This window comes from Oryza glaberrima, chromosome 9 (genome assembly GCF_000147395.1).
Source record: "Oryza glaberrima chromosome 9, OglaRS2, whole genome shotgun sequence".
NCBI classification, from domain to species: Eukaryota; Viridiplantae; Streptophyta; class Magnoliopsida; order Poales; family Poaceae; genus Oryza; species Oryza glaberrima.
The window spans coordinates 209,461-234,260 of NC_068334.1; the positions used below are offsets into that span (position 1 = coordinate 209,461).

General features: G+C 41.8%; 3 protein-coding genes and 1 long non-coding RNA gene across 7 annotated transcripts; 3 read left to right on the plus strand and 1 right to left on the minus strand.

Annotated features, from left to right (window-relative positions):
• The first annotated feature begins 329 nt into the window (after positions 1-329).
• Positions 330-8,889, plus strand: LOC127783499 (triacylglycerol lipase 1). Its single transcript, XM_052310686.1, has 9 exons — positions 330-606; positions 3,238-3,348; positions 3,545-3,685; positions 5,047-5,157; positions 5,241-5,384; positions 5,471-5,511; positions 5,589-5,668; positions 6,729-6,824; positions 8,427-8,889. Exons 1-9 carry the CDS (start codon positions 427-429, stop codon positions 8,747-8,749), a joined length of 1,227 nt encoding a protein of 408 aa, XP_052166646.1. The 5' UTR covers positions 330-426; the 3' UTR covers positions 8,750-8,889.
• Positions 8,890-12,014: 3,125 nt separating this feature from the next.
• LOC127785176 (uncharacterized) lies at positions 12,015-16,807 on the plus strand. 4 transcript variants are annotated; one of them, XM_052312600.1, is made up of 9 exons: positions 12,015-12,222; positions 13,466-13,517; positions 13,912-13,999; positions 14,106-14,180; positions 14,577-14,610; positions 14,678-16,151; positions 16,254-16,332; positions 16,396-16,461; positions 16,549-16,807. In XM_052312600.1, the coding sequence occupies exons 2-8, from the start codon at positions 13,514-13,516 to the stop codon at positions 16,439-16,441; spliced, it is 1,800 nt and encodes a 599-aa protein (XP_052168560.1). In that variant the 5' UTR covers positions 12,015-12,222; positions 13,466-13,513; the 3' UTR covers positions 16,442-16,461; positions 16,549-16,807. The 4 variants fall into 4 exon arrangements, with proteins under 4 accessions (XP_052168560.1, XP_052168558.1, XP_052168561.1 ...); XM_052312598.1 differs by having other exon boundaries at positions 16,600-16,807; XM_052312601.1 differs by having other exon boundaries at positions 16,263-16,332; positions 16,600-16,807.
• A 1,552-nt stretch (positions 16,808-18,359) lies between these two features.
• On the plus strand, positions 18,360-19,667 carry LOC127783621 (uncharacterized). Its single transcript, XR_008019363.1, has 3 exons — positions 18,360-18,597; positions 18,830-19,022; positions 19,115-19,667. It is a non-coding gene; the product is annotated as an uncharacterized LOC127783621 (long non-coding RNA).
• Positions 19,668-19,683: 16 nt separating this feature from the next.
• On the minus strand, positions 19,684-22,125 carry LOC127783620 (uncharacterized). The gene is made up of 2 exons (XM_052310811.1): positions 21,024-22,125; positions 19,684-19,964 (listed from the first exon to the last, which is right to left on the minus strand). The coding sequence occupies exon 1, from the start codon at positions 22,008-22,010 to the stop codon at positions 21,033-21,035; it is 978 nt and encodes a 325-aa protein (XP_052166771.1). The 5' UTR covers positions 22,011-22,125; the 3' UTR covers positions 19,684-19,964; positions 21,024-21,032.
• Positions 22,126-24,800: the final 2,675 nt, after the last annotated feature.

A 24,800-nucleotide genomic window follows, 5' to 3' on the forward strand; every position in this document is an offset into this window, starting at 1 on the left:
TTAGCAATTATCGAAAATTCAGTGCTTTTGATGGAGATCCAGTGACCATGAAAACTTTAGGGTAATATGTACAAATTCATTTTGGCCATTGGTGGATATTATTTTGGTTATTTGGGACATGAACATGTACCAAGTTCTAAACTGAAATGATTGCTTAATTCTTTCAGTACCAAGTGCTGCATATTTCTGAACACTCTACTGGGCCCTTATTTGGGCTAAAACAATGCCTGAGCTAACTGATGCACACTGTAAAAGTTGAGGGGCTCGGTAGCCACAGGATAGAGCACGGATGGCATCGGAGAGGGGTAAGTCAGCCTCTGACTTTGCTCTGGGCTCTGGCACGTTAGAGAATCCACGCCGCTCGGGAGCGGGGAGGAGAGAAGAGAAGCAAGCAACACCACCGCCAAAGCGCGGCGGGCGGCGGCGATGGCGGGCCACGCCCCCGGAGGAGCGCTCCCCCTGATCCTCCTCGTCGTCTCTTGCTGCGGTCGCGTCGTCTCCGGAGCCTCCCCAGCCGCCGCCGCCCTCCGCCGCGTCGGCTCCTGCTCCGGCGGCCTCTGCGACCAGCTGCTCCTGCCACTCGGCTACCCCTGCACCGAGCACACCGTACGTTCCTCCTTTCCAGTCTCATCACGTTTGCCTTGTGTTCCTCCTTGTCCATGGGGATAGGGGAAGGGAATAACTAAATTGCTTGTTGAATTAATTAGCTACTACCAAGAGTACTACTTTTGGTTTGATAAGCTCTTTTTGTGCGGATAGAAATTGAGGTCGAACCGTGATTACCAACCAGTATCGGCTGCGGATCTATGCATGCATTCCTCCTAGGTTTTGCTTGCTTGCAGAGTTGCAGTTGCATGATACTATTTTCTCTATTTTCATTAGCCCTGAACATTGATATTTTCATTAGCGCTGAGCATTGAGCTCAAGCGAGGAGAAACAGTGTTGACAATGCATAAACAATGTACGAGTGTGTCTCAAGTCAAAGGGAGCAACACCTACTTGTCGACTCGTGGATGTTCGTTACTCTCAGGCAAAGCAAACTCCCATCCTTTATCTCAACTCCAAGTAAATGATATACTTGCCTTCTGGTTGGCTCTTCCGTTTGAAGCATAGTTTCAGGAATTCAGGCCCACTAGTCTTTGCAAAATACCACTCGACATCTGTCTGTACATGTGCATGATTATGCAACATGAACTCAGTGCTTCACGGCTTCTACTCCTATTTCTTGATGATGTGCACTCTGCTGAATTCTTGGTTACTTTGCACACCATTTATATGGTTCTAGTATTGGTTCAACTCTATACTGCTACCATATTCCTGTATTTCACAGCAAAAGGATTAGCTCTGTTGAACAAAGCTTGTGTCAGAGTTGACCATTGTCCATGGTTTGTCAGTCAGTTTGGATGAAACAATGTAGGACTGCGCTGGACTATTTCCTCAAGTATTCTTCTTGGTCTGATGTCTGCATGAATGAACTTTTATCACTTATCAAGTTGACTTGCTTGTGTGAAATGCGTCTTAGTATTTTTTTTTTTCCGGCACTCAAATGGGACCTATCTGTCCGTGGTTAATCCTAAACGCTGTTCTTGCCATCAACTTCTAGTATGGCCAAATTTTAAACTTATTAGGAATATAAGGTCAGAATATATGTTGCTAGTGTCCCATGGCAGAGCTCCGGTGATATCCTGCAGGGTTCCTCAGAGAGAAGCCCTTCCAATAGCTCCCATCCAGCAAATATGCGGGCTTCTGGTGGAACAGATTGGCTAGGAGAATCGTGCCACGTGACTTGATAATTATCTCACTAGAAATCCACTATGAGTCTGGCAAAGTCCCACAGAATAGGCCCCAAAGTACAGAGACACTGGACGCTCAAAACCACACCTAAGCCATCAAGGGGGATGACATAGCAATCCACCAGGAACACATATCTAATCTGCAGGTGTATGTTGCGGAAAATACCAGATCCGGTCACTTGATCGCCATCGGCCATCATAACTTACATCCCCAGGCAGAAAGTTGGAACCATACCAACACACTGAACTGCACTAGCAGCCACAAATGTGTGAATACTGAATAGAACCTGGATCAACAAGGCTAGCCAATTTCTCGCCTCCAATGATTACATCAAGACACATGGTTTTGCTTGTACAGATGCCAGTAATCGCATGGTGGGAATCGCCACAATGTCGCACTCAGTGTCCAAGCCTTCATCATCTTCCAACTCCAGGAGATAAATGCCCTTTATGGATCATTGCCATGCAAGAGGTGTTGCACGAAAATTTCTCTGGGTGATTGAAGGCTTGAAGCACAATCCCACCATCTCCTGTTGTGGGAGACGGTGAAAAAATTGATTGGGCTTCTGTGGTTGTCTAGTAGTTGCAGCTCCCCCGGCTGCAGCAGGAAGGCCAACCGATGTGACACCACCAGCACCAGGCAGAAAGTGCACCGCTCTGGAGCTGCCTGTGTGGGCAGTGACCTGGAAGGAGGCATGGCCCTAGGTGTCTTGTCCTTCTCGGCAGAGGCTCTGCTGGGCTTTTTAGGCTTCCTTTATATATAGGCGCCTGCTAAATAGGAACCAGAGATATAATAGAAGGCGCACACCGAACTAACTATTACTCTCTCTGTCCACAAATATAAGCATTTTTAGAACAGTGCCAAGTCATTTTATTTACTTTGACTGTTAATAGCAAAAAAGGAAAAAAGAAAGAAGATTGACAACGTGAGAATGCCGTTACTAGATTTATCGTGAAACAAACTATTATAATACACGACTCTTTCTATTTAAATTAATTTATCTTTATAAATATTATTGGTCAAAGTAGTATATTGGAGACTGTCTTGATGTCCTAAAGTGCTTATATTTGTGGACGGAGGAAGTAATAAATAAGCTTATCCCTGGCCAGTTGTAGATGACTTATTGTGCCTTTGATAAACTTGACCGTAGCATCGGTCCACGGGACCTGTAACAGTCCCATGGGGTTTTTATAATTTCCTGCATTGCGGTTTTTTTAATTACATTTGAATCTTGTATCACATGTAAATTTGTCTCTGACCAGAGATAACACATCGTTGTGTTGATTTATATTAATTTATCTTGATGGAAAACCACTATTAAAGTTAATCAAGTATACCAGTAACTATGAACTTATTGTATTGTAATAGTAAACTCTTGTATTACTAATCTTATCAAGTATAGGTGCTGTGGTAAATATAAGGATTTTTTTCTCTCTTTTGCAGGTTGAAACAAAAGATGGATTCCTTTTATCTCTTCAGCACATCCCACATGGCAAAAATAAAGCAGCAGATAGTACTGGCCCTCCAGTTTTTCTTCAACATGGTCTTTTTCAGGTTCTTTTCTCATTAGAACTTGCACTTTTCCAGTTCAAAAAGGAGGGCATTCTGAAATTGCGAATGCATTTTTAGCTTCAGATCTTATCTGTGAACATTGTGGTTTTTTCCATATGTTTGGATGCTTCTTTGGGCAATAGACTCCTTGCTTCAGTCTTTGTTTCCAATTGTTGTGACTTATCCAAACCTTGGGCAGGGAGGAGACACATGGTTCATAAACTCTGCTGAGCAATCACTTGGGTATATCCTTGCTGATAACGGTTTTGATGTTTGGATTGGGAATGTCCGTGGAACGCGTTGGAGTAAAGGTCATTCAACCTTTTCTGTTCATGATAAGGTGAACACTCTTCACTGTAAGTTACATCATAGAACTCTCTTCAATACATTAGAAATATGCAATAGGCTCTCCTGGCTATTCTTCCAATTGTACAGTTGAAAAATAGTGTGGACCGAACCTGCATTGTTATAAGGCAAAATTTGCTACAGGACAAAAGTTGGGGAACACCACAAGAATGTGTATCTCCTATAGGGCACCGCAAAAAACTGGTAATTAGCTGCTGGACACTCATGGGATTATTTTATGATATCCGGAGGAATTGGAGAGAGAAACAACTGTGAAAGTACGGTTTTACCCTTTGAACCTAATCGAGCCACCTATCAGGGATTATTCCTTTTTTTTTCCTTTTCTTTTTCTCCCTCCTCTACTCCTTCCTCTGTTCTTCTCTTCCTGTGTTCTTCTTCTTCTTCTTCCAAGGGAACGAGTGGAGGGCACTAGGGCTCCGACGGTCGGGGGATGGTGACATCGACAGTGGCAAGTGTTCAATTTTGCTTCGCATCCGAGGAAAGTGGTGGCAAGCACAGGGAGTGAGGCAGGAGGCCGGAGCGGTGAAAGGAAAACCTCACCTCTGTCCAGCAAGGAAGGTGACGGTGGTAGCTTGATAGGGTGGCTAAAGGAAAGGGGAAACTAGGGGAATGGAGTCACCTCGATGAGGCAAAGCTGGCGGCGTGAGGGTTTTGCCGGTAAGGCTTCGGTGAGGGAGATCGACCGGCAGCCAGCATGGTGGAGAGAGAAAAGAAGATGGCTCGGAGAGCTTGGTTGTGGGTAAAAATGAAGACCTCACCGTCTGCGTGCCGCTGACCACGGTGACCTTGGCAACTGTGCCACCTGCTCCCTTCGCCGGCTCCGGCGAGCCGCTGCTCTGTCGCCCCATCTGGAAAGAAAGAGAGAGAGGCTTACATGTGGGGCCCATGCTAGAGTCATTTGACTTCTAATTAGTTTTTCAATAATTGGACACTAAAATAACCACATTTAGAATGTGCTTTACTTTTATTTGTACTATTTTCTTCCATTTCATTTTAGCGATTTATTATCAGTTGAGCCAAGGGTAAACTTGTCTTTAATGGCTGTTTCTCTCTCCTATTCCTCCAAAAATAATAAAATAATACCGCGAGTGTCCAGCAGCTAAATACCAATTTTTTGTGGTGCCCTATAGCATATGCGCGTTCTTGTGGTGTCCCCCAGCTAATTACACGTTTTTTTGGATGTTCTGTAGCAAATTTTACCGCAAGTGGTGATGAAATTGTAGGGTCCTTTGGTGATGTAAATCACAACTGCAGAGCATCAGTGCTTTCTAACAAATCCCTATTGCTTAGTTTTTTTTCACTATATGCCTACTGAATTCTGTGAAAATTTCGCAGCTTTTCTGGGATTGGAGCTGGCAAGAGTTAGCTGAATATGACCTTTTAGCAATGCTAGGCTATGTGTATACAGTCACACAGTCCAAAATTCTATATGTGGGGCATTCACAGGTACACTTGGTTTTGTGTTCAAATGAGTTTTATGTATAACAATTGCGTTAACAATAACACTTTTAACTAATATCTGTTTTTAGGGAACTATAATGGGTTTGGCGGCTTTGACGATGCCCGAAATAGTAAAAATGATTAGCTCGGCAGCACTTCTTTGTCCTATTTCTTATCTTGATCATGTTAGTGCTAGTTTTGTTGTCAGAGCAGTCGCCATGCATCTTGATCAGGTGATATACTATGTTTGGAAGAAATCTCTAAATATATCATATATGGCAGTAACTTCTCAACTGACTTATGGTGCTCTTTGCCATAGATGCTTGTTACTATGGGAATTCACCAGCTGAACTTCCGTAGGTATGCAATTCTTTTCCTGACTTCTCCATTTTTCCTTTGGGTGTGATTTTATTGTGTTTAACAAACTCTTTGAACAGCGACATGGGGGTTCAAATAGTAGATTCTTTGTGCGATGGTGAACACGTGGATTGCAACAATTTGCTATCTGCGATTACAGGTGATGGTTGCAAAAATAAATTACTTGGTTGCTTTTTTCCTGTATTGGTCCTAAAGAAAGGTATTGTTGTTCTGCATAGTTCACATTTGGGTGTGAAACATTATATGCATCTTTCATTGATTGAGGTGTACAGACCAAACATGCACTAGTATTACTGACTTATGAAAATTGAAACAGAATCTTTTATAAAGTAAGGCAAACAGAACTGAAATATGCTTAACAAGGACATCATCAGGCCAATTTTAGCTGCAATTTTAACCTAAAGTACCAAAGTTTTTTTGTCCATGGCACTGAAATATTAATGGATATATTTTGCAATCCATTTGGTTACCGCAAGGTAATGGCTCATGTCACACACTTCTACCCATTATGTGCCATATCTTCATGCGCGCGCGTGTTTTTTTATTTGGGGGTTGTATGTGTGTGTGTTGGGGGGGGGGGGGGGGGGGGGTTAACCAAATAAAACCCATCAAGTAGGATAGCAGAGCAGCTGATCACACCCAAACAGCGGTGCAGCTACCCCAAGACAAGCCAGGTAGCAAATTACTTCAGGCCTCTTTCAGAAGTCTTCTTCGATTTGTTGCGTCTTCGATGAATGCTCACACCTTGGTGATCTGGTATTGTCTTGAAACCTATCTATTAGGATCTTTGCAGCAGTATTTTCGTTTACGGTGGGTATGCAACATACTGTGTGTGGATTAGGAATGCCAAATATGCTCAAAGTATGTCTTCAACAATGTGTTCTATTGTCTTGAACCTACCTATTAGGATCTTTGCAGCAGTATTTTCGTTTACGGTGGGTATGCAACATACTGTGTGTGGATTAGGAATGCCAAATATGCTCAAAGTAGCTAGTAACTTTGGGAGGAAATATTCAAATTGATAGAAAGGCCAAAAATATTGAGTGATAAATATTTTCATAGCTCAGAAGCACCCTAGATTTCGGGTGAGAACATTTTAATGGGTTTACTCCAAGGATAAATAAATTTTAATTGTGGCTTTTTATGTGATGTAGCTTGTTTGGAAGGTTCTTTGGATTGAATTTACATATTTCTTTCAGGGGAAAACTGTTGCTTCAATACATCAAGGATTGATTATTATTTGGAGTATGAACCTCATCCATCATCGACAAAAAATCTGCACCATCTTTTTCAGAGTATGTTTTTATACTTATCCAATTCATGAATTTTTTAGGCAGTATAACTCGAAAGTTGAAACATTATTCTATAAACTGCGAGTGATGGTTGCAATAAACAATATCAAATTCTTCATTTTTCCTTTTCTTTTCTGGAAAAAGTACATATATCATCCCTCAACTTTTGGCTTGGTGTAAGTTTTGCCCTCCAACTCTAAAACTGAGTAGACTTTGCCAGTTTGCCCCTAAACTCTTGAAGCAGAGTATAATCAGTCTCTCTATCTATTTGACTGTTCTTTTGACCTGGTTTGGGGAGTTGAGGGGGTGATAAACAGTATTTTTCTCCTTTTCTTAGTGTAAGATGCATACTTGTAAGGACTATTGATCTTTCTGAAGGTATACCTTCAAATTCAATTCTTCCCCATACTCTTAAAGTTGTAGCATGGAAAGCATATCAGTGCCAGCCTAGAGTGCTTCAGAGCTGTAGGAGCTAGGAAGAGAATGGTTTGTAAAGCTGTCATATGTACAAAAATCCCCTCCATGGGTTGCCACCGTCCTACCAAGTATCAGTAACTCAGAGGTTGTGATGGAAACACCAGGGCCATCATCCTATCTATCAGCCTGTAGATGCAATGGAGAGTGCTCACCTTCCAAGGCTCCGATACCACCAGAGCGAGTGGAATTACAGGATCACTGACACCAAAGTTATATAGCTTGTGAGCTTTCAACATAGAGAAATATATTAAGTTTGGTGCAGATTTGAGGACTGAAGTTAGCGTTTATACGAGAGTATTCACTTATAAATAGGATGATTCCTGCATACAAATCACTCAGGACTTGCTTTTTATTCAGTCCGTGATAAGACAAATGTATGATGATTTATCTGACAGTAAAATAGTAAATAACTCAACTGCAAGAGTTCCTGTTGCTAGAAACTACATTATCAAATAGTTGACTTTAATTCGAACACCACCTTTGACAGCCACCATGTGGCGCTGGGGTCAAAGAACTGACACCTATAATAGCATATAGGTGCTGGTTAGTTAAGAACTGGCACCTATATGCTTTATAGGTGCCGCCTGAGGGGTGTCGGCTGGGAAATCCAGCACCTAAGGGTTTCCCAACCGGCACCAATCCGTGTTTCTGTAGTAGTGATTTACTCGGTATTTGGACCAGCATCTTAATATCGAAAAGTGTGAATTAACCTAGGAAACAGGTAACTGTACAGAGTATCACTTGTTTGCTTTGCTTCTAAAATTAAGATGAGTTTGTGCAATATGATAAATATGAAGTTTTCCAAATTCAGTGCAAGGTAGTCATTCCCCCGCCGGTCGAATTTTTTTTAAAAAAAAATTCAGTGCAAGGAACAAAATTTGGTGGCTACTGGCAACTACTAATAGTTTGTGAACTTTCTCCCTCAAGTTACGAAAATCTATTGTTTGGACATTCTCTTTAAAATGCAAAACCTGATAAATTATAAAATATTATGAAACAGATTTTTGAGAAAAATCTGGCTGTGACGCTGTGGGGTATTCACTTTTGGGAAGAATTGTCAGTAGTTATTACTTTCAGCAATCTTCTTAGTTATTGAAAAACAAGGATTTATTTTGCTCCCTCATGCAGTGATCAGGAAAGGCACTTTCGCAAAGTATGACTATGGGTTATTGGGAAACCTAAGGCGCTACGGTCATTTGCGTCCTCCCGCATTTGACCTAAGCAGCATACCAGAATCACTGCCCATATGGATGGGATATGGAGGTCTTGATGCATTGGCTGATGTAACCGATGTTCAGCGTACTATCAGAGAGCTGGGATCTACACCAGAACTTCTGTACATTGGTGACTATGGCCATATTGATTTTGTTATGAGCGTGAAGGCGAAAGATGATGTTTATGTGGACCTAATAAGATTTCTTAGGGAAAATGGATGGCATAATAGCTATTAGGATGTCTTCATGTGTATAATAAAAACATCTGTACAGTATTGGTCCTCTCCCGATGTGAGTATGTATATATTGCATATGAGCTTGTTGGATCTATGGTGCATGCTCTCAAGTCTAAAACGCTGTCAGCAGCAATTGTATCATTGTATCCAACTTATCGCTCCACTACTGTATATCCATTATAGAAAACCCTCTTCATTTCCTCTTCATTTTAGCCGTCTCAGCCAAAATATGAATTTTGGAACTTTAATTTTAGAGTTGATTTTAAGTTTTTTTTTTATCTTTGGTTTATTTTCTAGTATTGGGTTTTACATAGCTAAGAACACATATATTAAAATTTTACTTACACGTTATATTTTGGACAATAATAAGTGTAACAACTTATAATCAGTTGTGGGCCAAATACTGATTCGGCAAAATGACAGGGGGCGTGTTCTTATTGTGCATCCATCATTAACCAACTAACATTAGGGTAGTCCCAACCCATGGTGTCCATAAGTAGTATCTATGGTGTCATGTCAATAAGATATCACAATAGAAACTACACTTTACAACTCATGGTTTTTTAAAGTGAGCCATTAATAAATATTCCATCTCTCTTCTCTACCAATAATATTTATTCTTCATCTATTATGAAGATACTATTCTCTTCCAATGCAAAACTTGGTAGTGTCTAGTGCATAGGTTCTCGTGTTGAAGCTGTGTCTTGCATGAGACCCAGTTTCTTCCTCTCTTTATTCTCTCTCTCTTAATTAATATAGTGCCACATAAGCTAAAAGTCCTACATGGCAATGTAGTTAATGCCATAGACACCATCTTAAGTGGAGGGTTGGGACTGCCCTTAGTCCTCCAAAGCGCTATCAATCACCCCAATATAAAAAGTTTCAGTATTTCTTTAAGGTTTATTAGATCCATACCATTACAAATATGTCATATTAGAAAAATTGTTATTACTATTCACAATATTGATTGGATGTCATTGGAATTTTATAAAATTAGAAGCACTAGCCGCAGCAAGGAGGCAAGGCATCGCCACAACTATCCCGATCCCTCTGCGCCTCCCACATCCTCCCACATCTGTCGCTGCCACAGCAAGGAGGCTCACTACGAAATCAGCGACGACACCCGAATTAAGTCACATCTACTCTTCTGATGAATTACCTTGGGTTTTCTTTGATTTTCATAAAACATAACTTTTACTATAAATTGATTCTCTTGAATCACTCAAAGTGTTTTATTCCTCACCAAGGTATTGATGTTGCCTTTTTCTTATCCCACCTTTCTAGTAAGGCTTAAGTGGAGCTCAGGGTAGGGAATAAGAAGATATATTGTAAAGTCAAATAGAGGATCCAAGAAGATAACTAATCATGTAACCATGATCAAGCTTGTGCACATAAACATAGGTGGAAATGAAAAAGGTGGAGAATATAAAGATTGGGATGGTCTCTCTGTCTCTCTTTTTTATGATACTCCTTGCACTTTTATTTTAGAGAAGCAGGGGGCTAAACCTTTTTTAAATCATGCTCGAGAACATTTTGCATCATTCTCTTTTGACCAGAGTTTTTTTAGCTCATGTCTCATTTGACATGGATCATTGGAGGAGAGACCACAATTTTTTTTTGGAGTCTTTATTTGGTGGATGCTTGACTCCCGGTGTAGAAGCTTAGCATGTGGAAATGGATGGAATTGCTAGTCCTCTGGTGTAGAGAGAGCAATATTTTTTTGGCTAAGTACACAAGACTTTGGTCATGAAAATATGAAAATGTGAAAGAATCTGACAAGGGACAACTATTTGGCAAAACTCAAAACGATAGCAAGCAACATATGTATAAGGTTTCATCATTAAGATCGACATATGGCTTTGGTAGGAAGGGAATATCAATGATGAGTATATAAAGTTATTTTATTTTCCTTTTATAAAATTTTCAAAGGTTCAACATCAAGAGCAAGGTTCTTATCATCAGGCCATCTCTCATTAATCAATAACTTAGATAATATGTGGTTCTATGAATATGATTCACAGATATGTGCAGGGAATAGAAGGTATGCGAGTCATTTTACAGGCAAGTCAAAAACTCTAGTTGATCATGTCAATACTCATTTTAATTTTTGAGTTAATTTCATATATGGTAAAAATTAATCCAACTCAAGAAAATAAATAAGGAGATGAGAGATAAACGTGGAAATCGATGCTCCTAGCTGGGTGTGAAGACGTGCAACCGTGTGTGCAATGGTTGCTTCGTCTCATCACATGAATGTGTAAACGCCGCGGTGAGCACGGACATGGGTGATTTGTATGTGAATGCATCGTGTGAGCACAAGATCACCCCCATACTTATCTTTGTACCTGGGGGTGCTTCAAAGACAAGACAAAAAGGAAAGTGAAAGCAAAAGACTCACCCTGGTGAAGCCCATGAGTCAAATATTTTGATCATACTTTATTGATAGACGCAATTATATGATGAAAGAAAGAAATAAAAGAAATAAAAAAAGAAATTAAACCAACCCGCCTATCTCTAGCATTTTAAAAGAAGTAAAAAAATAATAACATTTTAAACATCAAATTAGTTTCATTAAATCAAGATTGAATATATTTTGATAATATGTTTGTTTTGTCTAAAAAATACAACTATATTTTTATCTAAACTTAGTCAAACGTAAAGAAGTTTGACTCTTCTTTACTATGAGAAATGTCAAAAACGACTTATAATATAAAACGGAGAGAGTAGCACTGCAATCTACATCAAGCAAGGTAGGATCCTTTCGAGCATTCGAGTAATGCTACCTAGTCAAATTAATCGATCAGAAGCGATCGCTAAATCAAGCTAAGAAATAACCACAGAGTTAACCGATGAATCGAATCATCCGTTCATCAAGCTAGCCAGCAAGCCAAGAACCAATCCAAAAGAATGAAATCAGTTTAGAACCCCAATGAATCATAGGCTCAACCTACTCCTGCTGCAACACTAATGTGAAGCTCCCATGGATGACTCAGCAGACAGCAGGTTGAACCAAGTCAAAGCACCACATCAGCGAAACTGCTTTCCAAGACTGCTGAGAGAGTTAAATTGCACTGGTTTTAATAGCTGGGATCGAGATATCCTGTATGAATCAGATTGGAACTATAGTTGAGAGGGAGTCAAAGTGGACTTATTTGGCCTAATCCCAGCGCCGTCGTCCTCCCTCTTCTATGGCTGGCCCATTTGGTAGTCTAGGCCCAACTTCTCCGACGCTCCGAAACAGCCGAACAGAGTGGGAACTGGGAAGCGGCAACACAAACCAAACCCTAGCGTGGGAAGCGGCGGCGACCGGGCGACGGCAAGCGGCGGCGACGTGAGCAGGGTTGGCCACCAACGGCGGAGCGACGCGCGAGTGCTGCGGGCTGCGGCGAGCGGAAGGCGGCGCACCACGCGCGGGCTGCGGCGGCAGGCCGGCGAGTGTGACTGGGATTGGGCTGTTGGGCGAGCTCGGCTGACGTAAGTGAATTGTTCATTTGTTCTAGTATTATTGAGTTATCCAAATTTCACACTGAGGATTTCATTTTGGTAAGTATAACTTGTACTTGTGCAATGGCTTAGTGTATATATACCAGGATTTAGCGAACTTGTGCAATGGCTTTGATGCCCATTTTTTTGGTATTTAAGCACGTGCAAACTTCTAATTACGAATGTGAGCACATAATTTTTGGATTTTTGTTTCTAAGCAATATGCCTACGTGACCATGTTGATCCGGTTGACCTGATGTTGATCAAAACAAATGGGTTGTTTGTTTAACTAAATGTCCAAGAGATTAATGTGATTTTCGCTGCTTTGTTACTAGCAGTAACGTGCAGGAATCATCAGCCTTGATAACTCTCTTCATTGCCAGCCAATAGCAATAGTGCAGCTGCCTTACTATATTTAGATTACACTGAAAAATGTATATGCTACAATGGTTTGTAAAAGCTGATCGATATGCAACACTGATATGCAAAACAAATGAAGATTACTAATTAGCACAAATTATGATTTTGATGATCCTTGCGGATGAATTAGATTTGAATTGTAGAAAAAATGTTGCACCTACTATGTTGTTCTGATTTCTAAAACAAAAGCCAACGGGCCAATTGGAGGTAGGCTGTTGGTATATACGTATACGTATGTACTCATCAATTCAGCACCCAATTAGTTTGTTCACATCAGTTCAATAGAATCAGCACTCAAAGAGCATCCTGCCTACAAATTTAAATGTGTGTTTGTACTGTTTGGCGTGCTTGTATTTGGACACACCGGTGTTGCATGTGCTTAGATGAAAAAAGTTTGGGCTTTGATGCAATGACTTAATTTATGAGAATATAAGTACAGTCGGCTATTAAATTAGGCTCAATTTTGTGTTATATATGCTATATATCATACAACCATTAGTGCTTAATGTTATACCAGCCAATTATAGTTTCTTTTGGGTGTAAAAAAAATATTTTTTACCCTTCACATTTCGAATACCCAACCTCTAAATCCTGGGTCAACCCCTGCACAATGCGCCCGTGCTGCCTTCCCTTGCTCTTTGCCCGTCAACCCCCCATTCGCGCCTTTTCTAGCAGGTACCTTCATTCCTCTAGCTCATAGTTTCATTGTTAACAGCTCTCATTGTATTTGAACCATAAACTATGAAACATTTGTCATTACCAATTCTTAAATTACTGAATTTGTGATTGCTGATTAGTGAATGTGCCATTGTAGTTGATGAAGCTCCCCTAATTGAAGAACCACCAACAGTTGCCATAGTCGATGTGTAAGACCTGTTCTACTTGAACTATCTATATTATAACATTTGCACATTTTGAACCTAGCTTGTTAAGTTAGTCGATTATTATAAGATATTATTGCTATATTTGTCGCCTTTTTTAACTAAATTTGTACTTCCATATGGGATTTACGATGTTCGGAACTTTGTTATGTGATGTGAACTTTGTTTTGAAATTTGATTTGAAAGTTAAAAAGTATACTCAAATTTACCAACAATGGTAGACATGTATGCTATATGCACGCATGCATGCAGTTCAGCAAATTGCAAATTAGCAACTACTCCTAATTAACTACTTTGCTCAACAGCATTTATGTAGGCTGGTTTCTCTTTTCTAATAATTTGCCATTTTATCTTTTGTACTTTACTGTTGCTTTTACAGATTCTGAGACTGATTTCTCTTTCAAGGATGCCAACAAACTGTGCTCTCTTATTCGGAAGCAGCAAGCCCTTGCCAAAAAGAAAAGGAAGTATGTATATTTCTCTTCTATTACTATCTAAGATAACCCTGTTCTTTTGTTTTTATCATTCTTGATCCAGATTCAGTATTCTTGTGCTAATACCTTTTTTTGGCAGATGGCTGCGGTCTCTGATTCCAAGGGAAGACGGTCTCATCAAACCTATCAAACGACCCAAGTTTCTAAAAGATGTGTAAGTGCACCATTTGCACCATTCTTGGGGTTTCAAATTGTACTGAATGGAAGCTTGCTATCTACTAACATGATCATGTCTTGTAAACAAATGGTCTATTTGTTGCTCATTTCAAAATATTGAATTGTTTTGTAATTTCACACCATGGGTACTTTTATGCTTTATGAACATAAATGGATGATCAGGTGGCATTTCGAGATATGTCTTTATGTATTCATCTTTGTCATTTGATGGCTTGCAAATCACTTCATGTGCAGAAAATGATGCTAACTTATAGGTCACACCAGTTTGAAGGCAGCTAACTTCTTTACATTGTCTTTTAATGCTATTAAGTTTCTATTATTAGTTTGTCGTAACAAAACAAAAATCTTATTATTAGATTTCTCTGCTTTGCAGGTACTTGGCTGAATCATATGTAAGGAGTGATGAGGTAAGTCATCACATTGTTCTTATCCAGTGATTACATCCAGCACATTGTCTTACTTGAATCTCTCTAGGTTTCTTGTGAGAAAGTCATAGCCAATGTTGAAAAATGTTATGGTTTCCAAAGCGATGGCTACAGCCACCACATTGTTCAGGATGGCCTCCAGCTTTTTAAGTTGCAAAAAGGCAAGGATGGCTCACTCAGTCCACAAGGTCTTGCAGACATGCAACTCATAATAAATAAGTTAAGCAATGAAGCACTTCATTCAGTGGCTAACATCGCCACCCACAATAGGGTTAGTTTTGAGAAGACCAGGCCAGCGATGAAAAAGATCATAGAAGACCACCTACCACAATACTTGGCAAACTTGCATGATGAAAATGACATGTCTCAGCTGTCGCACATTTTAACAAATCCAGTCAGTTACCGATCTAATTCCTTAAACATTACAACACCTATTTCACCGAAAATGCTATCATCCATCGACCAGGCATTAAATGTACTCAGTACACTGACTATACAAGCTCTTGTTGCAATGAAAAGGAAGCTTGATGAAGTATCTTTCACCCCAAAATTTAGTTTTGTACCTCGTATAAGCAGAAAGGCGCATATGGTTACTGTGATTAGGAAAGAGTGCAATAAGATGATTTCAAGGGTTGGGGAAAGTGGTGACCTGCCAAAGAATTTGGCAAAAGCACTGTCAGTGGTGAATCTGTATAGGAAGCAAGAGTTGAAATGCATGGACATCTCACAGGCAGAGTTCTTTCCATTCTCAAAAAAAGCAATTTTCTTGCAAAATGATGTCCTGAATGCTATTTGGTCAATTCAAAAGTTGAAGAAAGGGGATCTTAAATTGCTGCGTGCCATACTATGTCAAGGTTCAAACGATGAGATGCTGCTAAAGACTACTGTGAGAAGGTATTTGATAGATTGTTTGTTTGAATGTGATGAGGGTGATTTACCAGATGAGGCACTGAGAGCCATTGCTTTGTGCAATCAGATGCCTCTGCGTCAAAAAATTGATTTCACAGAACAAAGGAAGGGTGCAGAGTTAGAAGCTGTACTGAATGTAAGCAGTAGTCTTAGAGCTCTAGTATATCATTGTACAGGAGGCCAAACTGATGATCAGTTAATGAACTGTGAGAGTGAATGCCACAGCGATGAACAAGTGATGAGCTTAGGTTGTGATGACTACAGTTGTGATAATGATTTCGTGCTCACAGAGGGTTACAAAAATTTTGGTCATCAGCAGCATAAAATAGATGAAGCTTGTTCGAGTAGCATGGTCAACCCTGTCAGTGTGAGTGGACATTTCTCGAGTGGAGCTGGTAGTAATATGAAGAAACCTACTTTGCATGAGGTTGTTGGTGCCAATGAAGTGGAAATAAGAAGAAGCTCCATGGGCCTTTCCGAGATTTGTGATGATGCTGCAATTTTGGCCCACAAGCTTCTAGGGAAAATTCTGGACAACACGTTGCTTGCAGAAAACAAGGTCAATGGACTTGCCGGATACTCTCTTGATGGTTCTACTTCGCATGGTCCTCAAGGTACATTTTGGACCACCATTGAACCTTCATTGTTTTTGTTTTGGTCTTGTTTTGTTTTAGTTTGCAATGCCCTTCAAGGTTCATATGATATATTTGCCATAGATCCTGCAGAAAAGAAGAACCAAAAAGCTGACATTGTGATTAAAGCTATTGAGAATGTCTTACCGAATCTGCCAAAAAGGTCCTTTTTTCCCCTCCACCCCTTCATTGCATATAAACACACTAATACTTTATGTTTGTGCAGCTGCATGGACAAAGTGAGGAGGATGTTGCATGATGATAAGCAATGAGTATGGTCTGCAAAAATAATGTATGGGCTATATTTCTTAAGTTCCATATTATAGTTATTGACTCTGTATTGCCTAATTTCCGCATTCCATTTGCAAATTCTTTTTAGGTCCTTGACCTATTGTGTTTGTTGTTGCCTGCCTTTTGACATTCTGCACAGGCTTGTTTGGTGCCAATCAGTTCACTCAAATGAGACTCAATGGTGTTGCCTTTTGAAGAGCAGATGGTAGTCTGATTGAAATGGAACTGCTTGTTCATATATATGTCACCATTTTCTTTTGGTTGAACCTGTTAATGTTACACTTATGATACATATACTACTATCCAACATCATTATAACCTCGCATATGAATGTGTGGCTCCTACTAGTTGCCTTCGTGGATACCAGTTTAGTTCAATTATGAATGCTTCTTTTATACTTATATGCACGAATTCAATATATAGTTTCAGAAACCATGGTATATCAGTAGGAGGATTTGATTTTTCTTCTGCTGTTTTGACGTGAAGCTGCTATACGTCAATTTGCTTTTCTTCATGGCTCCGTTGCTACTTCAATTTGCTTTTCTTCATGGCTCCGTTGCTACTTCAATTTTATGCGATGCTACATCCTGATCCCGTGCTTTACTACTCCAGTATACTACATACTCCTATGTGTCTGATTTGATCTGGCACGTCGCTTTGGCGCTATAAAAAAAAAGTGGTACTTTTTGTTGGTTTTTCTGTTGGTTTCGTGTACTCTTTCTTCTCTGATGTGACGTGCGAGTCTGTACTCTCCTTTTGTCTTGTTCCAGTATTCTTGTTTGCACCACAGGCTCTTTGGTTTGAAAATTTTCCTTTTAGGCCTTTTCGTTTAATCCGCAGGAGAGGGGGAATGCAGGGGATTGAGGGGAAATAATTCTACACCACAATAGGTGCAGAATAAATCCCTTTTAAATCCCTCCTAATCCCCTTGTGGGAGGGATTAACCGAACAAGGCCTTAGGGATTTGATCCGTCTCTCATACATGGGTTAATTATTACTGGAGTTGTGATTTCTGGTTGATTTTTCAGATGCACAAGTGTTTGGAGTGAAGGGTGTTCAGTCCGGTGCCCAGTAGCCTTGCCATTTTGGACACGTCTTTGCTCTCTCTCTCCCTTTTACATATAATTCTTATTCTCTCTTTTTTCTCTTTAAATTCTTCTTGTCAGCCCTGCTTCACCTAAGTGATATAATTGCGTGCAATCAAATTTGAGCATCGTGTTAGATTGTCTATCCTAGTAAAAAGCTGGTACTCTTTTTTAGCGTATAGTTTAATGTCTTGTGCAAGAATTAATATCCTGTGTCTGTGCAGTATCCCAGCTAAAGTTTATGTGCATTCCTCGTCATGTCTCCCTCCAGTCTCTGCTATTTTTACCTTCCCTTCTTCACTAAAGTTTAGGTGTTCTGGTGATCAAGCAAACTCTAAGCAGATATAACTTGGTCTTTCATAAAAGCCTATAAAATCTGTGCTTGCGTGGTTATCTTGTGTAAAAGTTTCAAGTTTTCCGCCTATAAATTTCACACTCCAAGCACTTGACAATGTTTTGATTCAAGGGATAGAAGAAATCAACTTATTTTGGGCTTCTCAATTCCCGTTTCTGAATTTAATTGTGGATCTTTGAATGGCCTGCTCGATTTTGACGCATCTCTGTGTAGCTAGGTGACAATGCCGCTGCGTTATTTCTTTCTGAATTTTATTTCAGCCAATTTGGGTCCGTTCCTTTGTGTCACTTTTCAGGGCATTTTATTTGGGAAGTGCTTCTATGCTTCTTAAAAAAAACTGCACGAAAGTTAAAGCACGTCAATGGTGAGGATTAAAAGTTGATTAACCGAGCAATCACCATTAGCAAGGGGCAATTTCGTCCAGAAGTAAAAGCCCATATCCGTATCCACATCCCTTCTCATGGATTGATTCGCGGCCAGCGGCAGTTCTCACGACGCATTCCGGTGAACAGCGCCGCACGCCCGCACCCTTTCCTTCGCCGAGAAGCGTCCTCTACCCCCTGTAAGAGTGTTTTCCCCTTCCGCTACTAACCACGCCGTCGCTGCTTCCTCCGCCCCCACCCCTTCCTTCACCGGCGAGCTCTCTCCTTCGAGGAGCTGCGTGTTTTGCAGGTGGTGCTCGTCGTCGTGCTTTCAGGTTCGTCAATAGTCTCGTGGTTCAGGAAACATGGCTGGTTGGCTGGTTCATTGAGCACAACACCCTCATTCACCGTTATCAACACCTTATTCTGCTTCTTCGTGATTCTCGGCAGAGATTGCCAAAGCTTCCATGTCCATTTTATTCCTCAGTATATGGTGATACCTGATATGCATTCAGAATTGAACAAAACTTAACACAAGGCTGACCACAATCTTTTGAATTTACATAGAACTAGCTGGGTGGATGATGTTCGGCATTCATCCATCCCGCCGGCAAGCGTGCCGGTGTCGGGCAAGATGGGTTCGTTCGACCCGGCGGGATGGCGGTGCCGGCGGCGGCGGCGAAGATGGCGCCTCCGTCAAAGGTGCAGGTCAAGGAGGAACCAGTCGATTCTGATATGCGGACAGGGTGGGCTAGATATGGTCAGCTTTTTCTTAGGACAAAATTACAATGGGGATTACTCTGTTAAACAACTTTTAATCCTCACCGTTGATGTGCTTTAATTTTCGTGCAGGTTTTTTTTTAAAGAAGCACCCCCTTTTATTTTCACTACCACCAGATCGATCATCTGCAAACTCAACTCCCATATATGTTAATAATAAAGCTCATCAAATTAATGTTCCAACCAACATGGTGGATCGATCACATGAAGCCCTGCTCAGCTCAGTTATCCTAAATTACTACGTCCTCCCTTTTATATCTGAAGGAAGTATTTGAGGCTCTAGCCTGATCGCCTGATTACAACATCATGGCTGGCTCACATGAAAAATAAAAATCTCAAGATAAGATTTGTTTGAGAATAGTGCATCGGACTTGTCAGAGAATAAAACATGATAATGTTAGCGCACAGCTTGTATTACTGTGGAATTAGGGCATAGGTATGAATTCCATTTAAATATGGGGGGAGGAACTATTCTTATGTGCAAACTAATATAATTATTCTTAATGAAAATCGTAGAATCCAAACTTCATGAAAATCATAGAATCCAAACCTCCCTACGATCTTCTATTCACCTTGTGTTCCGTCGAAGTCGCACAATACCATCATTCATACCAAAACCAGAATAACAGCGTGCTTCTGAATGAAGCTTAACTGAAGTTTACCATGATTAATAACTGTTGTGCAGGTAGTTCAGTGGAATATAAGCTAGTACTATCTAAATATGGGGTAGAGTAGCTAGTCTTGGTGGTCCCAAATCACCAGAGTATTTACATCAGTAGATTAAACATGTCCATCTTGGACCAAAATGAGACGATACCAACGAGGTTGATATGAGCCAGAATCAAAAGCAAAATGACCAGGTGCATTAGCATACTGTACCCCAGTCCAGTCAGCCCCCACTTCCTTGAAGTTTTCTCCATGTCTGCAAAAATGAAAAAAGAAATCGTAAATCAAGTTACATAATTGCTTGGCTAGATTAGTCATCAGAAACACAACTGCACATAGCCCAAGATCATAGAAGACCAAACCAGTGTTTGCAAAAATAGACTCAATTTACACTGATAGTCTGATAGGCCATTGAAACCTTTTAAACAAATAAGCACCCACTGATGTTGATGTCAAATAACTCCTTTACATACACAAGAAGGGCATCAAAACGTTGAAAGCACAATCAGTAGTTTTAATTGCCTAGAAAGTTTGCAATTGTTTATACTACAGAATCTAGTTTCTGGGGACATTCTTATATATCAATCAGTAACTATTCGCAACTATATTTCCAAAAGAATCTTGCATTTCCATCATTTCAGCAGCTTGCAAACGAAAATAATTTAACAAGGATAAGAAAAGAGTGGCATGGCTTCACGTGTAAAGAGAGGAATCTAAAATTAAATGAGCAGGCAGACAATTCATATCATGGTGTTACAAAGAAAGCAATAAAATGCATCACAGTTTGGAAACACATAAGAATAATGAAATGAATAAACTTAAAACAGAACAAAACAAATACTAGCTAGCACCAGGCAAACTGACGTTATGCAATTCACTTTACAAAATGCAACATTATAACCTTGAAACTTCGAAAACAATAATGCACTTTAAATCAGTTGGCACATCATTTGGGCTGTTTACCTATACAACAAACCAAAAGTTCACTAATTCATCATAAACGTATACTCTAATAGAAGCATCATTCATCACAAACCATTAAAGTACAAACTTGGCCTTTTGAGTGTATTCTATATCCTCTTGGCAGCAAATGGACGCAGCTGCTCTTAAGCAATGTGAAACTTACCAGCAAGCTCTTCCTAAAAGGGTATCAGTATATCACAACTAAACTACCGCCTCCACAAGATTAGAACCTCAAGTCAGCGTCGCGATGGAATATGTAGATAACAGTGATGGCAATCTTGTATGGTAAAGACAGATCAACAAGTAAAAGATGGCAATGTAAATTAGAGGTGAGAAAGGTCAGTCAATCAACCTATAATGATCACTTGAGGAAGCCCGACAGCAACTTGATCAGTTCCTTCTCCAGGTCACGCCCCTTCAAAGACACCCTAACCTGAGCCAAAGTTAGCTGCTTGATCTTAGCATCCAGGGCACTGGCCTTGCTGTCAGCAAGCTTCAAGAAAGCTTCCTTAAACAAGTCGGGGTGCTCTTCATCCAGAACTGAGACCACCTTCCCAAGGAAAATGTAGGACGCAATCTTCTCCTTGAATTGCTTGTCAATGTCTGTGTTTCCTTGGGCTGGTGCCTCCATCTTCTTCTTCTTGGGCTGCTGAAGAGACTGACCGACCTCTTGCGGCGGCACCTTCCTCTTCCCATTGAAGGCAAGCACATTCTTGTTCGCCTGAAGCGCGGGGTCCAGCAGCACATCGTCGTCACCGGAATCGGACTCTTGGTCGTCATCCTCATCATCATCGGACGGAGACGCATTCTTGTTGGCCTGAAGCGCTGGCAGCGTCTCGTCGTCACTGGAATCGGACTCTTGGTCGTCATCGCCGGACGAGGACACAATCTTGTTCGCCTTCAGCGCTGACTCTTGGTCGTCATCAGAATCAGAATCAGACTCAGACTCCTGGTTGTTCGGCGGGGCGAGGACGATTGCATTGTTGGTGGGCAGCGGTGGCTCGTCGTCATCAGAATCGGACTCAGAATCTTGGTCTTGGTGATTCTTGTTCGCCTGCAGCGGTGGTGGTAGCGGGGAGAGGACGATGGCACTATTGGTGGGCAGCGATGGCGAATCGGAGACCTCCTTCCCATTCTGCTGGGGCGGCGGCGGCGGCGGCGGGGCGACGAAGGGGGCTTTCTTGGTGGGCGCCCCATGCGAATCAAGTTCCTCGGAGGACTCGAGCTCCAAGTCCTCGCCGTCAGAGCTTTCTTGCGGCGGCTCAGGAGGAGGGTGGTGAGCGTGGGAGTCGGAATCGGAGTGGGAGTCGGATTTGGAGGGGCGTACGATGGGGGCCATGGTTTGGTTTCCTCTGCTCCGGTGGTGGAAGAAGAAGAAGAAGCAAGAGAAGAGGAAGCGGCGGCGGCGGTAGGGTTTCTTGTGCTCACCTGGGGTTTTACCAACTCCTGCGATGGCGTTGGGTTTTGTTTGCCACCCCTCTGCCTCTTGGGCTTCTCTAAAACCTTTGGGCTTCTCTAGGAGACCTTTCAGCTACCGTTTTTTTTTTTTTAAAAAAAAGGACCTTTCAGCTACCACAGAGGCATTTTTTTCCTGTAAATTTATTACTTGTATTTCCTGATTTCTTTTCCCTGGTTCGAATTAGTGTATTCCGAGCAAGCACTTTAGTTTAATTTAGGCAAATGTTGCAATATAATATCCAATTTTTGTGTAATTTGTTAGTAGAAATAAAAAAAACTGTGCCAAATGTGTCACCACGGGAGAATGTCTTAAACAATTGGTAGTTTGGTAGAGGATATTTCTGATCCAATTGGAATAAGAAAATTTCCAAATAGATGGGAATGTACCTATTAACCTATGGCCACAAGTTTCTAGCATGACGTTCAAGTGAAAATTTTAACTCTAAATCCGATATCACCTCAAGTATATTGTTGTCATAGTATAATTTTCTTCACTCCATCGTTAAGTTAGAAACTTTTGTCCTTAGGAAATTCTTGTATTTTGAAGAATTTCTCTTTCTAGTTCGGCTGAAAATATCCTCCAACAAATTACCTTTTTTTAAGTATCTTTCAACTGAAAAGTATCCTTTAATTATAGCAAATTTGTTACTCTAAGCTTATACTTCGATGCCTACCATTAAATTACACAAACTTGAAAGTAACAAAATTTTCCTTTAATTTAAGAGGTGGAGTGGTGTCACGCCCTGAAGTTTCCCTCCCTTTTTCTAGCTTTAAAAATATTCATAATAAATCGTCCGAAGAAATGGTTTATATTAACCTTGAGCTAATTCCTTAATTAATCAATGCATTCAATAATTGGAATTGGCATTGTGAGATTTTTCTTGGGTTCCACATGTCGCAATATATTAACAGGATTTTTAGTGGAAATTTCAGAGCTCTATAAGTAATTTTAACCAACTAAAATTCATTAATCGCAATATTTAATCCTAGAAAATCTTTTCCCTTTTTCTTCTTTTTCTTTTCCTTTCTTTTTCCTTCTTGGGCGCCGTCGGCCCAGTCCTCCCTCCTCCCGCACTCAGCCTCCCCCTTGTTGGGCCGACCCGTTTCCCCTCCCTCATCCCCTCCGGGTCACCGACAGGTGGGGCCCACCTATCGGTCTTCCCCAACCTCCAGCCGCCCGCGCCTAGGCCGGCAACTGCCGCCGCCTACCCCAACCACCCACGCCGCCCGCTTCCTCCGCCTTTCCCGCGCTCGCGCCCACGTTGTCGCCCACCTCCTCCACCTCTCCCGCTCCCGCATGCGCCCACAAGGGATGGATTCAATTTTGAATTCCCCTCTCTCTCTCTCTCTTCCTCCCCACCTTCCCATGTCGCCGGCCACATCGGGTAGGCTCCCGGCCACGTTCTCCCCTCCCTCGCCCATAAAAACCCTCCCCCGAGTCCCCTCTCCCTTTTTCAACGCTCGCCGCCCTCTCTCGTGGCTCCTACCGCCGCCGCGCCATGCTCGCCAAGCTCTGCCGCCGCCACCGCTCTCCGGCCACACATCGCCGCTGCTCCAACCGCCGCCGCGCCGCGCCATCGCCGCCGCTAGCTTCGCCGCCGCGAGAGCTACCTCGGCGGCCGCTCGCTCCCCACGCACCGTCGCCGTACCTCTCTCCCCACGCACCACCGCCTCCATCCGCCGCTAGCTGCCGCTAGTCCCACCGCCACGCTACTCCCGCGCACCCCGCCATCCGCCGTCGTCTTCCCCCACGCCGGCCAACCTGCGGTGAGAACCCCCTCCCCCTCCTTTCTTCTCCCATGTACGCCGCTACCTTGGCCGCGCCGCTGCTTAGGCCGTGCGCCGCCGCCTTCGCGTCGGCCGCCGCCGTCTTCTGCGCCACCGGTTGCCGCCGTCGGTGGCCGTGCGCGCTGCCGCCGTGTTGCCATAGCTGGCCACGCCGTCCGATCGGCCTCCCGACCGATCTTGTGGACCGACGGTGGACCACCCGCGTGGTCCCGGTCCACGGTAGACCGGCCTCTTGAGCCGTTGACCAGTGGAGCCCACTTGCTCGAGCCCCCTCTCCCTCCCCTTGTGCCGCTGACAACCGGGCACGCCTGTCGGCGCCGCCCCCGGATGACGTTAGCCCTGGTTATATTGCACAATAATTAATTAAGGCATTTTCTTTATTAATAAAAACACAGATTATCTTCTAAGATTCATAAGTAATTCATCCGAGCTCCGTTTAAGTCTATTCAAGTCTCAGTAAATTCATAAAAATCCCTAGAATCCATTAAAAATGGTTCTGTTTCCTATTTCAGTAGTCTTATAGTATGTTTTGCTTGTGTGCTTTGTTTGTCGCGTAGATTTCGGCCGTTTTGTCGATCTACGGTTTCTCGAAGACGTTGTTGTGGTCTCATTAGTGCGAGAGCAAGGTAAGTCATGCATTACAATTGATCATATTGTACCCAATTTACAAATATCACGCATTTCTATTAAATGTTGCATTTTTTTACAATGTCATGTGGGATGGGTCTTACTACTTAACCATATATATTGTTTACCTTATGCCATTGATAACTTGGGTATCAAAATGATTAGATGTTGGTTTAGGAAATGCTTAGCCATGTTTAGTTTAACTAGTACACAAATGGGGATCACATTATTACATAGACTTTGACTATTAGCATAG